Here is a 16,513-nt window from a genome sequence, read left to right as displayed (position 1 = left end):
AGATAGATAGATAGATAGATAGATAGATAGATAGATAGATAGATAGATAGATAGATAGATAGAATCACAAACTTTTGATATGCAGGAATAAGTTTATATAGTCAAGGCATAACCTCTGCGTGATGATTTCTCTCTGGTCATGCAGATGAGCACAACTGAAACTGATGGTAGAGGCAAAGAAACCTTCCACTGACACAAACCTGTCAGAAGGTTTTCCATAGTTTTCTGTTACTCAACAATGTTACGCGACCATAGACTATCCCAATGTAAAGAAAACCTCAGCAACTGTTGGCTAACTAAGCCACAATTGAAAATTTGGCCCTTTTTATTGTAAATAGTTTCAGGATGTGGGGAAGGAAAGAGAAACACTAATCAATGCACTGTCCTTGAGAAGTGTTGAATGCTTTAGAGTGAATGGATCTTCATTAATTATTCAGCACCAAGCCTAAACATTTAGCTGCAGGGCTGAGACAACAGAGGCAGCAGACCTTTAACACTTGTGCTGTCACTGTTACAAAGACATTTTATTTACCATTTACAATCCATTACTGAAGTGCATCTTCTTCTTTTGGGCATTTTTTTGGTATATAATGGTAAATAATATTTAATATAATTAATAAGAGGCTAATATTGTTTTAGGAACTAAAGCCCTAAATTACTATATTTCAGGATGATCCATTAAAAAGTATTTCACCTCTCTAATAGATTTTGTTTAGACTTTTTTCTCCACACTTTAATGATTCAGATCTAGCAGATTTCAACAAGGATTACAGGAGATAATAACAGACAACAATAATGTCAACAGGAAGAAAACATGGCACAAGCATATTTTCTAAATCGCATTAATTCCATCAAAACAGAGGTTTTAAGTGTATAAACAATATAAAAGGTTATGGCTAGAGTTACGATCAAGGCATGTCATTTGTGGTAAAGTTGATTTTGGTCCCTCCAAAATTACTTGTATTCTTAAGTAATTCAGTTGCTTTGCTTGCATGTATTTGATTATAGTTGATTATTGCTCTAAACTATATAACTGACTCGAACTTAGGCAAGAAATGGTGTGCTGTGCTTTAGATGTGTTTCATTATTTTAGTGTTCTTGGACTGATCATCCTTCATAGTGGTGGAGGCGGGGATTAGTGCACTTTCAACATTAGCACATATGCCCAGGTTGTGTTGACAGCTATCCCCCCTTGATCATTTCACTCATTTCAAAACTGCATTTCCATTCACTCGTATTATTTTTGGTCTGTTGGTTAAATGTGTTTGTTGATTTGAAACTTCAAAGTGATAAGAACTGAGTGCAAAGACAATTATATGACCCATGTAACCTTTGGACACAAATCCACAGGGTCAATATGATAATTGTAGATTTTTTTGCACTTCTGCTTTTTATCTCAACCACACTCCTCTTGACAGCAACAGGAAGAGAGGCCCAAGTGGGCGGCAGCGGACTTAAAATATCCAGCACTCATACGAGATGCTGTGATGAATTAACCCTCTGCAGAATCTTTTAAAAGGACAACGAGGGGCACTGCTGAACATCGCAGCAAAGGTCAAACATGCACTTTTCAGTTCATGCTGCAAAATCATTCATTCATACTCAAATGCATATCATGCTGGTAAACGTTGGAGGGGAAGCGCAAACTACTTTTTTTTTCTTTGCAGCATCAACTTCAACAAAAGAAGAACTTCCCTGAGCAGCCTTTACCAACAATCTACCACTTGTTAATTTCTCAAAATGTAGAAGAATATATGCAATTTTTACTTTTAAATTACTCATATTGAAACAAATGTGATTTTTAAAAAAAATCATCATCATCATCATTCTTTTAAACTGGATTCCTAATTGCCTTATGAATAATCTAGGACTGGTACAAAGACCTGACAAAGGGAAGGAATCAGTCACTAAGCTCCAGTTTAAGGCCTCAGATTTGAAGCATCATTGCTCATGCTGAATCTGGCACTTTAATCTGCTGCCTAATAATTAAAAAAGTCCTTTCACGCGGGAGGAAGAGAGAGAAAGAGAGCATTCGTCATTCTGGTTGGAAGCATGCGGCTGTGTGTGAAGGAAGAAAACAGACAGACAGACGGAGTGAGCCGGGCCTGATGGGATGCTGTTAATAGCAAGCAGCGGAAGTGTGAGGTAGGTTAATGGTCCAGCCATGCATACTGAAAAAGTCACCCTCATTAACTATCCAACAGGCCTCTTGATGTCTTTCGTTTTGTATGCACATCAGCACAACTCTTCTGTCATTCAGTCTTCTTCAACTTGTCTTATAACATGTAGATTTAACATGCTGACCAAAGGCCTACGTTCCTCATCTTCAGTCTCAAAGCAACCTCACATTTGTAGCCCTCCTGAAGCCAGATCTACAGTATGTTTATTGCCCCATTTAAAATAACCTTTTGGAACTGTGCCTATATCTGTCTGAGCACGGTAACCGAGATAACTGTTGAGTGTAAATGGCACACACAACTGAACCGGACCTTGCCAGACACAACCGAACCCTACTAAACAGGTACTAGTTCATCAGTAGGGATCGGCGCGGTTCAGTTGAGGCTCAGTTCTCAGATAACAAAGAGCTAATGAGCAGATGGTGTCATTATCTCCTTCTAGTCAGCCTCCGTAATCAAAAAAAATTCAGACATTCATAAAAACAGAGCTTCCCTACCTTGCCACACTGTTTCCAGTGATCATTCTGCTTAGCACTGTGATGAACTACAACATCTGTTGTTGTTTCGTGCGCCTGTCACCCCTAATTAGGCTATTGTTTGCCGTATTTACCCCCCAAAAAGCTGACTCTGTCAAGTAAATTCACCAAAGGCTGCCTTCTTTGCCCTGACTCTCCTCAAACAACGAACTATCACAATTATAACCAAACTTCCTGAATGTTACAGGCTCAGCCGTGTTGATTTGTTTGTTTACCTCTCGAGAGCAGTAGTACCGTAGATTGTTACTAAGAGGGGAGGAACCGTCCTAGCATGATGTGTAAGCAAGCTCTGCATGGTTAGCTGATCCAAGCTCCGTCCGAACTTGGCACGGGTCTGATTTCAGAGGGTAGTGTAAATGGGGCTTATGTAGTCTCTACAGATCTGCATCTACACCTTGTTGGCAAACCTGCACCAGTTGCTCTATATCTGGGTCTAATAAGAACCTATCAAAATTGGTCAATTAAAGAAAGGAAAAAAGGAAAAAAATTGTGTTTTCTAGTGGTGGCCATTCATCAGTAGTTGCATTTCCATTAAAAATCCATCTGAATGTTGATATTTTGCTAATCTATTTTTAAATTAAATAAAGCCTCTTCCCCTCTGTGTTTTTCAAACGTAGGTCGACCCGCTAACAATCGGCATTTGGTTCCCTTCCCATTGGCAAAAAAAAAGCCATGTCTAACCCCTAGCTGGCAAGGTGCGTGGTCTCTGTCTCCCCACCGCTGCTTGTCTGGTGACACATCACACTGGATTGATGATGTCACCAGTGCGAAAATCAGAAAAGTAAATAATGGAGAGCAACATGTAAGTAAGCCAGTCAGATAAAAGAGCAAAACAGATAAAACAGAGTTGTTTTTGTTTGTAACATAACATGTTTGTTTTTTTTCAAAATACCAGTGTTTTCATTAATCACATTTATTTTCATAATTGCAATCTATGAAATTTGATCAATCAATGGAAACAAAGCTACTGTGAACCGTGTAAACATTTTGTATCCAGATAAATAAAACCTGACTGAAATGCCCCCCTTACTGGACCTAAATGTTATATCAGTGTAGAATACCAGATTATGGGTTAAAATCTGAGACAGTCAGTAGAGATAAGAGACTGTTCTGTTGGAAAGTTTGCTGAAATAAACACGGATGAGGTGTTTAAGGTCTCTTCAGTCGAGCTCAGTTTGCTTCTTTTCGATTAAATGTTCCTGATGAAACACAATTTGGTACGACATTGGCTAAATACACTGCTGACCCCTGTGTAAGTTTATGCGTATTATTCTACTTTCCTCTAATGTGTTAGAAATAAAAAACTACATGACTTATGGCATTTACTGAAGATGGAGCTGTACATAGAGACCAGATGTCCTCAACCTGTTGGGAAGGGGTCTTGTTTTCTAATGCAAACCAAGAGAACCCATAAAAAGTGCAATGCTTCAGTGTGATTTTCAACGGTTGCATTATGAACTTTCCAATAAAACATCCTAACTTGTGCCTCTAAAATCCAGGAGTTTTGAACACCAACCACTTCTGACTTTCTCTATTGTTCTCCATTAATATTCTCAGAGGAAACTCACAAACCTTAGTAGGTCTTACTGAATGTCTGTTCACTTCTGAATCAAGCTTCAATTTTTTTTTACAACAAACCTCCTGGTCAAGGTTTGTCTGTTTGATCTACTCTTAATGCTGCTCTAGACATCCACTGTCGATCTTGATGCCTGTTATTTTATTCATGACATGAATCCAGAATGTTATCAGCCTTAATATGCATCAAGCAATAACAGACCAAAAATATTTTTTCTGTAAAATATTTCCTCAATTGTTCCTTTTTTTATATTAATTAATACTGGAAAATATATTTTCTTCAAAGCTTTAAAGCTCTATACGTTTTATTTCTTTATAACTATGCCAAACGAGAAATATTTATCACACCATAACCCTACATCTTTTGTGTAATTTATCTGGGTTTTATGTCATAGATCAACAAAACAATTTTAAATAAAATGTGAATAAAAAAACATTTGAAAAAACAAAACTAAAAAAGTTTTCAAACTCTACTTAAAAAGGAAAAGTCATAACCATGATAGTCATAAATCCAGTGGCTCTTGGAGGGCCTCAGACTTTTGAAAGAGGGGACACTTTTCTCCAGTTGATAAGAAAACGTAGGGAACACTTTTTAGAGTGCTTCTTTTTATCTTTAAAAGTTATGACTACATCCTTTTTCCTTCTCCTACATACACCCCCTCTGTATTTATGGCATAAAATCTTAATAAAACACACAGAAGTTTGAGGATCCAACATTACAATATGTTGAAACGTTTGACCATCAGGCGGTCAGTTAGCTCTGTAGCTATATGAGCACAGTAATTTATATTATGGACTGCATTGGGGACTTGATGAGTACAAACCACTAGTTATGGGAGGTTAGCAAGAAATACACCACCAGGATTACTAAAATAACTGACACCAAATTAATATTTAAAATTTTTGAAGGTAATTTCTTTGTCTCCCCAGAACAACTGCAGACAGAGCCTCTACAGTAAAAGTGAAGCCAAGCAGGCCTGTGATTGGCGGATCACATTAGCATGACTGGCAGTGGTCCCAAACATGCCCGGCGGTGTGCCGTCAACGCCCACGCTCGGGCAGCCATTTGCCCTGTTCTCCTGCTCAGCATCAACTCTGCTGCTGTTTATCCGTCAGAGTCTATTTACTCAGAAAGACCTGAACTGCTGTTTGCTGCATTTCCCTTTCGCTGGCCTCAGACGATCCGCCGAAGCACACGGCCAGCCTTCGCTGAGTCGCACCTGTCGCCTGACGTACACCTGTGGATACCATAATTGAGGCTCAGAATGTGAGGTTACTACGTATCACCCCTATTAGCAAAAGGAAAGCAATAACACGAAACGCACAAGTGGATTAGTTATCTTGGTGACATTTGATCTCTTTTGTTTTTGCTGCATCACTGATCCAAAACTAACAGGCCAGCACAGCAGGCCTCACTGGGCAATCAGGGTTTCGCTCGAGCAGGTTCCTGAAATCGGTTTCACGGACAGGCCGGATATCAATGAAAACAGGCTGTGGTGATGAGTGATGATGTTGCCATGACAACAGGGGAGGCTGAGCGTGCAGCCTGGCTTTGGTATCTTCAGGCATGCAGCAGACAGCACCCAGACGGTTTGAGTTTTTAACCTCTTAAGTGGCAGAAAGCAAGCTGCAGTCTCAGATGGGATCATGGGATGAGGGTTGGGGGGGTGAGTGTGTAGGTGGGTGGGTGAGGGTGAAGGATGTTTTGTCTTTGTTTAAGGGGAGGATTTCAAGTCAGGCATCAATTCTGCTACAAAGGGCAGATATGAGAATGAGGAAGGTGGGTGTTATATTTCTTGCTTGTTGTTTGTTTTTTGTTTTTTTGTTACCATCCAGATCCAGAAAAGGCCAACTACAGAGATACGAGAGGGACAAACAAACAGATTAACACATGGAGACACATACATAGACAGGCAAAATCTGAAAACAGTCAGAAACACGACTAAGCTCAAATGTTGCATCTGATTCACGCAATCCAAAAATTGATCATTTGAAGACTGTGAAGGTCAAAGAAAGCAGCATTAATGGGTTTGAAAGGAGAAGATGATTATAATAATAGAACAGAACCAGAGAAGAAAGAGATACAGCCATACGATATGATACAACCTATTAGGCTATTGTCTGTGTAATGCCATACAGAGTATTTACCTGTCTTGTACCTGTACTTTAAATGCTTTTTGATCATTTTTAGGGGATAAATCTGACAAATATAGTCTAAGTTGTTGAAGTGAAAAAAGATAAAACATACATAGAAATTATAACTCCTTCCCTGAAAATTAGCATCTGCACATGCATGCACCCACATTGATTTAAAGCAACTAAAAAGTTGAACCAGTTTCCTTGAAGGTAGAAATGTCCGGATCCGACATTGATATCGGAAATCGGGCCGATATCAGACAACAAATTGATAGCAAAATATATTGGCCTGCCTCTAAAATCTCAGATATTTGAAAGCTCATAGAAACACTTCACTTCCAAGTTCATGTAACTCTTTGGTGGATAAAAAAATGGATGAGTTGTTCTCATGCCAGATATTGTTGACTATTGTTGCCTGTTGACCAACCCTTTTCCATCACTCCACACTATAAAATAAGCAAGAAATGTAAGTATGATTCATGCTGATATTGTGTCAGGTTAGTATACATATCGGTCAATACTCTAAGCTGCAATATCAGTATCGGAAATGACTATTTAAAAGTCGCAAAATTTGTTAAACAATGTGCACGTATGAAGAAACAGTGTCAGCATAAGCACACCATTTTTAATAAGCCCCAGCGGCTGTAACACCATTCAGAAAATGGCTTCACATCATGAACAAAGGGGAGCCGCAAAGACAAGCCTGGAACAAATGTGTGGAGAAGTAGGAGTACCATAATAAAAAAAAAAAATTCATGTAAATCCCTTTATTGTCCCACAATAGGGAAATTCACTCTCCACTCTCTGCATTTAACCCATCCCCTTGGGGATCAGTGAGCTGCCATTGTGCGGCGCCTGGGGAACAGCGTTGGGTTAAGGGTTTTGCTCAGGAACCCAGAGTGCAGGCTATGGGGATCTAACCGAGTACTTGCAACCTCTCAGAGCCCAAGCACACTGCTCTAAGCCACTAGGCCAACGCTGAATACACAAATCCATCCTCCTCAAGCACCAACAAATGTGCCAAAGAGAGCAGGGTGGAGCTATACTGTTAAACAAACACACAAATATGAGTCAAATTTTTGGGCCTATTCATTCATGGCTTTTTTTTCCTGGCTTCACCACTGCAAGAGAGATTTGCCTATGGCTGTGTATGCCTCCTGAAAACCATGCTGGATTCCAACAAAGATATTAGCTTTGTGAACGCAACCCAGAACCCTGAAACCTAACCTGGAAGCAGAACATGGTTTGGTTACAACCACTAGTCAAGGTTTACCTGGACTCTAGAGTGGCGCGTTAGCAGTGTCAATGCATACCGTTCGTAGCGCATCAAAAATAGGAATTGGGGATTTTGTGCAGCAGCTCATTTAAGAAGAAAATAAGAGGAAGAAAAATGTGGTTCTACAAAGTACTGACTTTGGGGAGAGGGTGAACAGAATTTCTGTTATTTATTGTTAGTTTGATGCACAAAACAAAAAACAAAGTAATCCATCTCCTAAATTATTGGCATGTTTAATTTGTATAAAATGTTATTCTAATCCCAGATTAAGAGACCATACAATGTGCAAAATGCAATAGACAAATGTCACCCAGCAGATGAAATAACAGAATTGCTTAGATCACAAGAAGTCAAAGAAAAATATCAAAACTTTTGGTTTTGTTTTTTTCCGTTTTCCCCTTTGAAAAAGTCACCTTAATTTGTTTTATTAATTCCTCTTCTCTTGAAAATAGAAATCCCAAAAATCACTTCCTGCTTTAAGGCTTTAGTAAAAACTGTCTATATCACGGTCTCAGACACTCAAGCCTCTAGGGTTAGAATAGAAGTGGAAAAGTAGGGGAACAATAAAACGCTCAGAAGGAAGTGAATTAGAAGCCCTGCATAAACAACAGTAAGCATCTGATTCACAGCTTTCATTAGTGCCTGAATTAGTTATTTCACAATGTTTTAGATTTTGACTCTACTTGAATAACATGTCAGTTGAAATTTAAAATAATGAAAAAATAGATTTTTTTAATGCCATTTGTGGTGTGTTAAACCCTTGCAATGTTTGTATATCAAACAAAGAAATTAGGATTTGAGGTTTTCCCAAACAATATCTTTTGAACTCTATTTAAGTTATCAACATTTCTTGAAATTTTCTCTTATGACCTTTCTGGGACACCATCAATCTCTAACACAGTAGAACAGAAAGCTTGGTACAGTAAAAACAGAATACTAGTTTAGGTGCAAGAAATAAGCTTGAATTGTTTAATATACAGTAGAAATCTGCCTTTAATTCTCAGTAATCACAAAAAAAATTAATCAACCATGAAAATTAAAAAACCTCTTGCCTGATTAAAGAAATACATTCTATTAGGGGTCTAGCTTAGCTTAAAATTAGACCATAGATGTCTTTGAAAGGGCTTTCCAATTATGATAAATAACTATAAGCAAAATTAGGCCCCACCGATGTTTTAATGACACACCATCAATAAGTTGTTCATATTGAGTATAACCCCATATTACTCTACCACAGCACCTTGTCAGAGAGCGTGTTCAGGGTCCTGAGGGGGTTCTTTAACTCAAGCACAAGCTTTCATTAAGTCATGTTTGCCTTAGTCAAACATGAAGCGTTTTGTGTATGTGTTCATCAAAGAACATGATTATGTTGTTCACTGACAGCAAGCATTGTACACCATAAAGTCCTGCTGAAACCAACCCCAATATTTACCTTTCAGCTTTAAATCCCTGCTAACTGTTAATCAGTACAGTAAATGACGAGAGGGAAAATGCCAAATAATGACTAAAGAAAATGGTGGATATTATTATTAGCGTTACTTTATTTGGATTGGGTTGGATATCATTTAAAATATACAATTTTGGCTTTGCTATGGAGCAGAATGACAATGCAAAGAGACACACAGGTATTATATTGCTTATAGTGACTATATGCCAGCTTTTAGGTATACCACAGTTTCGTTTAGTTTGCATTCAAAACCACATAAAGTTTGTCAACGCGCACTTCCTGTGGTTATTTTATCTTTTTAAAGCTGTAAAAGTTTGACGCTTCATCATTTTTTCCAATAGCGAAAAGTAGATGTATTTAAGACCGAATTACCAGAGAAATGACAACTACATTTATAAACTTCACACAATTAAAAAAAAGGTTTGGAATCACAGTTTACGAGTGTTCATGCCTGTCGGTAAAAAAAACCCAAAACAAACAAGCAAAAAAAAACTTCTAATTTAAAGCTACAACGGGAAGCAGATAAGTGAGAGCCATGCTAAAAAATAAAAATGTACTTTGTTTTATCAGAAATACATCAGACAGACATCCATCTGAAATATTACACAAAGTGCAAAGCAACACTGTAACATGTTACCATTGCAGACGTACAGTACCAAAGGTTTGCATTAAAGATATAGTGGAGGATGTTCTTTTTCCAGATGGATCATCAAAATAATTGGTTCATTATTGGACCAATTGGACCTGATAACTATGGAGCTGTTCCAGATTCTGATCTTCTGGCAGAAATTAGTACAACAACCCTCTGGGTTTAACAGGTCAAATAATTAACAAGCTTACAATGCTACCAGGTCCCCCTCAATTAAATATTGTTAAAGAATCAATTGTTAAAGCTTTTTTTGGCATTTTAAAACATGAAATCATCTGACTAAAGAAAACAAGCCCATTTCTAAAAGTTCTGTCTGTAAAAAAAAAAAAAAAAAAATCTTATTTTTGGGGTAAAGATTTGAGTTGTTGTTTGTTTATGGAGCTGACAAAGGGTTAGAAAAACATAGAAAACCTCCTGTACCTAGAAATGATTCATTTGACTTTATTTTGGGGTATTTTGTAGACAAAATAATGGTTATAAACTGACCATTAGAGACCAAATACTTTAAATGAGATTGAACTAGATTGGATTATCTCTAGCTTAAAAATATAATAATATTTCAAGCTGACTAGACTTTCTTTGTAAAAAACAAAAAACAAAAAATATACATATATTTTTTCCCTCTACAACCATTTTAAAGTGATGTACTGTAACTCTGGATTTGTATTCTTTAACATTCAGTTTATCCTGATGTAAGATATGAAGTTATCATTACCACTAATAAATAATAGTAGTGCAATTTAAATTCCCTACATTTTCATTAAAATATATACATACTGTATAATGGGTTAGATTTTGGAACTGGAAAGAGGGAAAACACAACAACGCAATAATCCTTCATGAAACTCCAAGTATGGTTGCATGACCTGGGAATCTGAGACCACGCAGATTCCTCTGATCGATCAAACTGTAAGACAGATAAACATTCAACAAAGGTATTGACTTTTGTATACTGCATTACAGCTTTTCAACTGTAATGATTGGAAAAAATATAGCTTTTCCAAAAATAGTATAGAGTGACATAGTGTTTGCTGCCTCTTCTTCTTATGTAAACCAACCATACTGCTTTCTTTGTTCAAACATCAACCTCATAGTCTTTTTTTGTGGCACCACCTGTAGACAGTGAAGAGGAGGAGTTATGTAATCACAGTGCATGAATCCAAAGCCTTTTCTGCTGCTCTGCTTTTAACCAGCTCAGGCCACACTGTTTGTAAGAATGATCAGAGTCATAAGCACTGGCATGATAAAGGACAGTTTGATCAACTCATGAACATATGTGGGGGAGAAACAATTCAAGGCATTACATGTCAAAGGACCTGACCGAGCAAGTCCGCACTGACATTGGTAGACTTAGAGCCTAATGCAAAAAGGCTTGCTCGTAAAAAAAGCGTATATTTGCAAACTTGGTAGCATGGCAAAGGCTGTTCCGCTGGGCATAGCCTAAATTGAGAGTGACTATGCATAAATTGAAACAGCAGATGTAATCCATTCAGAATTTTGCACTTTTTATTATGTAGAATGTGTAGTATGCTTACCAACAGAATTAGCAAAATACTAGGAGGGGGATGTGCATGGATTACTTACCACTCGCAGTCTGATTTATGAAATGTAACAAAGGATTGCAGGTGAAGTCTATGCTTACATATTCAAAGGAGCAAAGTTCCTGGCAAAAATGTCTGGAGTTCACAATTGGCAAGCGTCACTACAGTAACAGAAGATAAAGAGAAAGAATCTTTCCTATGTAAACATAATTGAACGTATATATTTTTGTTTGTGCCATATATTCTTTTTTGCCCTGCCTGATGAACTAAACGCTTGCTTGGAGTCTTTTTGGTTATTGAGAAGACATCTGCTGTCAAACTATTTTTTTTTCTTTTGATTTGTTAAAAACTGTAATATGGTGTTTAATTTATAACATCAAATAAATAAAATTCTTGACTACTAAAACACAAAAAACTGTTTTGTGCATTAGAGTGTCAACAAAAATGATATATCGAAATGACATTGCTTTCAGATACTGAATAATCAATAATCTTGCTTGGTTGAAAAGTTTTGAATGGTCCAGATGCCAGAGGCTACTCTGCTGTGTTTAGTCATCATATGGGCTGTATGGCATGAATTTTTTTTTTTTATTAATTTCCACAAAAAAAATTTCTTTTTGCCTCTCCGCTGCCTGCCTGTTCTCGAAAAAAAAAAAGATCATACCAGCCATCTGTGCGCAGTGCTGTTTCCAATTAGACCCGTCTTTGAGACACACAAAATAGTTTCCTCTCAGTTTACTCTACCAAAGTCTTAATAATGACAGATATTAACGCATGCATAATTATCTTCTAAATAGCAACCATACAATGTAGAAATAGTTTTGGAGGATGGAAAATGCAGTCCATCAAATCATTTAAAAATACCTTTACATTTTTGCTTAAAGGAAAAGTCCGGTCAGTAAGGAATAATATCTAAAACTAATACGTTCACGGTAATTTAATGAATTTAGCAATAATCAGTAAAAAAATTAGAACAATGTTTTTCGTTACGATCACTGAGTCTGGGAATGGCCATGTTTGACACAACATAGTAACACCTCACTCCTGACATCTTCCGGCAGTGACGTCACTCTATGGAAAGCCTAGCGCTATTCTCCCCGCTTTGAAAGCAAAATCAATGTGAGCTACTGGAAACATCTGCAATCAACAATAATTATTGAAGATTTCGAGAGGATTTCGAGAGGACTTCACCATTGAAATTTGCGAGAGTTAAAACTGACAATGCCCATGTGCATGGCAGTTTGATCTTGTAAGACATCGGGTAAAAATAAAATTAATAAAATTACTTATTTCACCTTTCCAATTCATGATCCAACACAGGTTCGTCGTTGGATTGCCAACTTGAAGAGGGAGAATTTTGTATTGAAATTCTGGCCAGAGAAAAAACACGTCATTATTCCGTCACTCTCTGCTTCACATAGTGCACTGGTTGTCACCATCATGGATAATGGCGTGTTGTGACAAACACCAGATACAGCACTTGGACTTGATCATCAGCTGATACCGCACCGTGACGTCACAAACCGGTAGGTGGCAGTAGTGCTCTTTGACAAACATGGATGTCTCCGGTAAAGCCCATTTAAATGAAATTACTCTTAATTAAAAACACTTATCATTTATTGAAAAATATGGAATAATTTCATACTTAAAGTGCTTTCAGAAGTTTGTATATGACTTGACTTTTCCTTTAACCAATTAACTAAATTATAAAGAGTAAATTCTACCTTTTTGTTAGCAGTAGCAAATGCCACATAAAAATATATTAAAAGATTTTTCCCAAAGATTTTGGCCATTGCAGTGTGCATGTGCCAGAAAGTAACTGCTCTGCTGAAACATTCAAAACAAGAGAAGTTGCAACAAGAAAACTGTGATGTTAAAAATTACTTCCTTTTATCTATTTGTCAGTGTGTCAAAGGCAGTGCCATAAATTTTGCAACCAGAAAAAAAGTTTTTCCCCCAATATACAAATTGGGCTTTGAGTGGACACATGCTTTCATTTAACATTCACACTTTTTAGGAATGCACACAAAGAATGTTTTTGCTTTTTTTTTTGTATTTAACTTCCCAGATCCTCCCTAACATTGCAATGGTAAAGACAGTTTAAAAGTTTAAAATTCTAAACAAATTATAATTGCTTTTTAAATTAAATTCTGTTATACTAATGTGAGTATTTTAAAAGTTTTTCATTGCAGTTTGTAAATATTTAGTTCTGTTGAAACTAAATCAGTGTCTATGAATTTTGAGGAGGTAAGGTTATAGAAATGCTTTTTAAAACACAAACTCCCATTCTCCAACCTGTGAATCTCCCACAAACATTTCGATGTGCTTTGCTTTACAAATATTTCTAGCTCCATTCCTTTCCATCAATAAGTTTAAGCAAAGCTCTCTGTGAATACTTTTTGAAATTAACTTTTAACTTTTTTTTATCAACTGGACAAATGTCCCATGAAAAAAATGCCCTAAAAAGTTTATTCAGAGAATTTAATATGGAGCACAAAAAAAAATGTATTAGACCTAAGGGAGGTTTAAATTTTCTGAAGAAATTATTAAAGGTATAGTGGAGGATTTTCGTGAATTTTTGAAAAGACTTTGCCTAAAAAAAATAATAAATGCACATGCACAACCCTGTGCCTGCTCCCGAGAGGGAACGTCTATTAAAACTCGTGCGAGAGCATGCACAAACCCATTTCTCCTCGTGCACACTCTGTGTAAAAGTTGCAGTTTGCTTACTTTCCAAAAGAAGATTTGAAATGTTTCCACTATGTCAGACTCACCAAAGGTAAGTGAAAATGGAGACAAGCATGTAGGATGGCCTTACATAAACATATCACCAGAATGATAAACAATTAGGAGGACCAATTATTTTGATGATCCACCTGGAAAAAGAACATCCTCCACTATACCTTTAAGGTTATTGTTTTCTATTAGCTGTAAACAAATATAGAAGAATGAATAGAAACAACTCAAAGAACAAGAACCATTGAAATGTTTTGTAACCCACTCAGGATATCAATAACTATCTTTAATAATTTTGATTAGCTGCTCATATTTGAGGTTTTGAATGGAGTAATCAGATGGAAATGAAAAGGAACCTTTTCATCTAGTATTGGTTATTCGGCTTTCTTTTAAAAATAAAGGTGGTACTTTTTTCATGAAGGATGAAGGTCATGCTTAGTTAGATAGGATTATAACTAAAATTATTTCCAGAAATTCTGTTTATTTTTGCCTGATATGTTTGTTTTTTTTAACCTGGTGGCTAAATGGCTGAAATACTTTTTATTGTATTAGTTTTCCTTTTTATAAATGGGGTTATTTTAAGAAATTACATTTTAATACACTCTTTTTGAAACGGTTTACCTGGAAGCGAGCTTTCCAAATCGAGCAACGCCTTCGGCCGCATCCATCTTGGATCGCCTCTGTGCGTTTTTGCGCTTCAGTGGGAGTTAATGAAGATATGAAATATATATATATATATGAACTTTTGAGAGCTGCTATGAGCAAATACGGGCTTTATAAAGCCGAACGGCCTACGCGTCCACGCAAAGTGCTGAAATGAAAATGATCAACAAGTGTGGAGTTCCTGCACGCGTTTGGCACATGTACTGTCCTTTAAATATTCACCCCGGCACTGTGGCACCCAGATTGCTTATTCAAATAAGGGAAATGATTTGTTAAATTAGAATATGCAAACATTTTAAATGCTCTTTTTCAAAGTAAACAAAAGTTGTTGTTTTTTTCTGCAGGAATTAAAAATAAAGATTGGACTATTACGCGGCGGTGCGCCCTTACCCGCGCCGCCCTGGATGAATAGGGATCCTCGAACAGGTTCCAGATCACAGGCTGCCACTTCCTCCACAGGCTGACATTCCCCTCCGCGGCCAGGTCCTCGATCCCCAGCCTCTTCCCAATCTCGTCGTCCTCCTCCCCGTTGTCCACGTTGAGCTCGAATACGTCCAACGCCTCCTCCGCGTCCCGGTGCTGCCGGTAGGTCATCCAGCAGCAGGGCTCCACATCCGTCTCATCTATGCCCCAGAAAGAGAGCTCCTCTTCGAACAGCGGTCCGCACACGTCCGCCGGGCAGTGGAGCTTCCCGGTGCGGTAGTAGTTGAGCACGTAGGCGAAGACGCCTGGGTGGCGGTCGAAAAAGTACTCGTTGGTCCTCGCGTTGTACTCGATGAAGCCGGGGACTTGTTGCAGCTGATCCAGGACGGAGTCGATGTCCGAATCGGAGGCGAGGAGGGCCAGTCGGGTCCCCGGCAGGGTCTTTAGGGTGCTTTTGTAGGTTTCGTGCCTGGTGCCCCCGACGTTGAGGATTATCCTCTCGTTGTCGTCGAACTTGCCCATCGCTCTGTTTCAGACATGACTTGATGGGATCTTAGGGAGAGACGCAGAGATGGAGGTGGTCGGTGTGTGTGGATGATCCGAACCCGGGCAGACTGTGAGGAGCTGCTGATGTTGGTGCTGATGCTGCGCGTCTCCCTGCCCTCTCCAAGACGCACAGCCGCTCAGCGTCCGGCACGCCGCCTAAAAAAGAGGAACGCAACTCCTCTCTGAAATCGATGACGGCATCATTAGAGGCTGTCTGAAAACTAATTCGCTCCTTCTTCTCTGTTTGCGCTCCCTCACATGATTGTTTTCCAGAGAATCCGATCCGCGCCCTTCTTCTTCTGAGCCAGTCTCAGCAGAAACGCCTGATGGGGAAATTTCCACAGAAAATCGTGTTTCTCGTTTGAAAAAACGATAAAGGATGAACAGAATCAACAGGTCTTCAGCTCCACGATGCGTTAAGATCTGACTAGATGCATTTAATTGCAGACAAGACCACCGCCCACCAGCTACTACACCAACACTCATCTTACCAAGCCTGCTGCCATAAAAAGGCTGGCTTAGATTTGCCTTGGGGTGCCACACAGAAACTGAAAGACTAAGCAGAGTTTTACAGATTTTTTAAAATGATTGAACATTTACTCTCTTGATTAAGACTGAAAAGAAGATGTGAGACTTTAATTCTTCCACAAATAAATAAAGTTCTGTCATTTTTCTAATACTTTTCCTTTCTTCTTTATCCTGTTTCTTGTGGCCACACTTTATCCTGTGAGGTCATGCAGTCTTTCTGTCCCTCAGTGGTGTTTTTATGCCTTTCACTTTGTCCTTCCTTCCCTCCTGCCCTCCTTTT

The 16,513-nt window shown here is 38.1% G+C and overlaps 1 protein-coding gene across 9 annotated transcripts in view; it reads right to left on the bottom strand.

Moving 5' to 3' along the window:
* kcnc2 (potassium channel, voltage gated Shaw related subfamily C, member 2) overlaps positions 1-16,154 on the bottom strand; it is a 100,143-nt gene extending 83,989 nt beyond the window's left edge. For all 9 annotated transcript variants that reach the window (XR_001481962.1, XR_001481963.1, XM_015397742.1 and 6 more), the window contains exon 1: positions 15,127-16,154. Coding sequence is in view for 7 of the 9 variants with exons in the window: in XM_015397742.1 (XP_015253228.1) it covers positions 15,127-15,681 (555 nt within the window). In the remaining 2 variants the exon portion in view is untranslated. The remainder of the gene's footprint in view (positions 1-15,126) is intronic.
* Between the last annotated feature and the right edge of the window lie 359 nt (positions 16,155-16,513).

Source organism: Cyprinodon variegatus, unplaced genomic scaffold (genome assembly GCF_000732505.1).
Source record: "Cyprinodon variegatus isolate N-32 unplaced genomic scaffold, C_variegatus-1.0 Scaffold28, whole genome shotgun sequence".
NCBI classification, from domain to species: Eukaryota; Metazoa; Chordata; class Actinopteri; order Cyprinodontiformes; family Cyprinodontidae; genus Cyprinodon; species Cyprinodon variegatus.
This window is presented reverse-complemented; position numbering and strand designations above follow the sequence as displayed.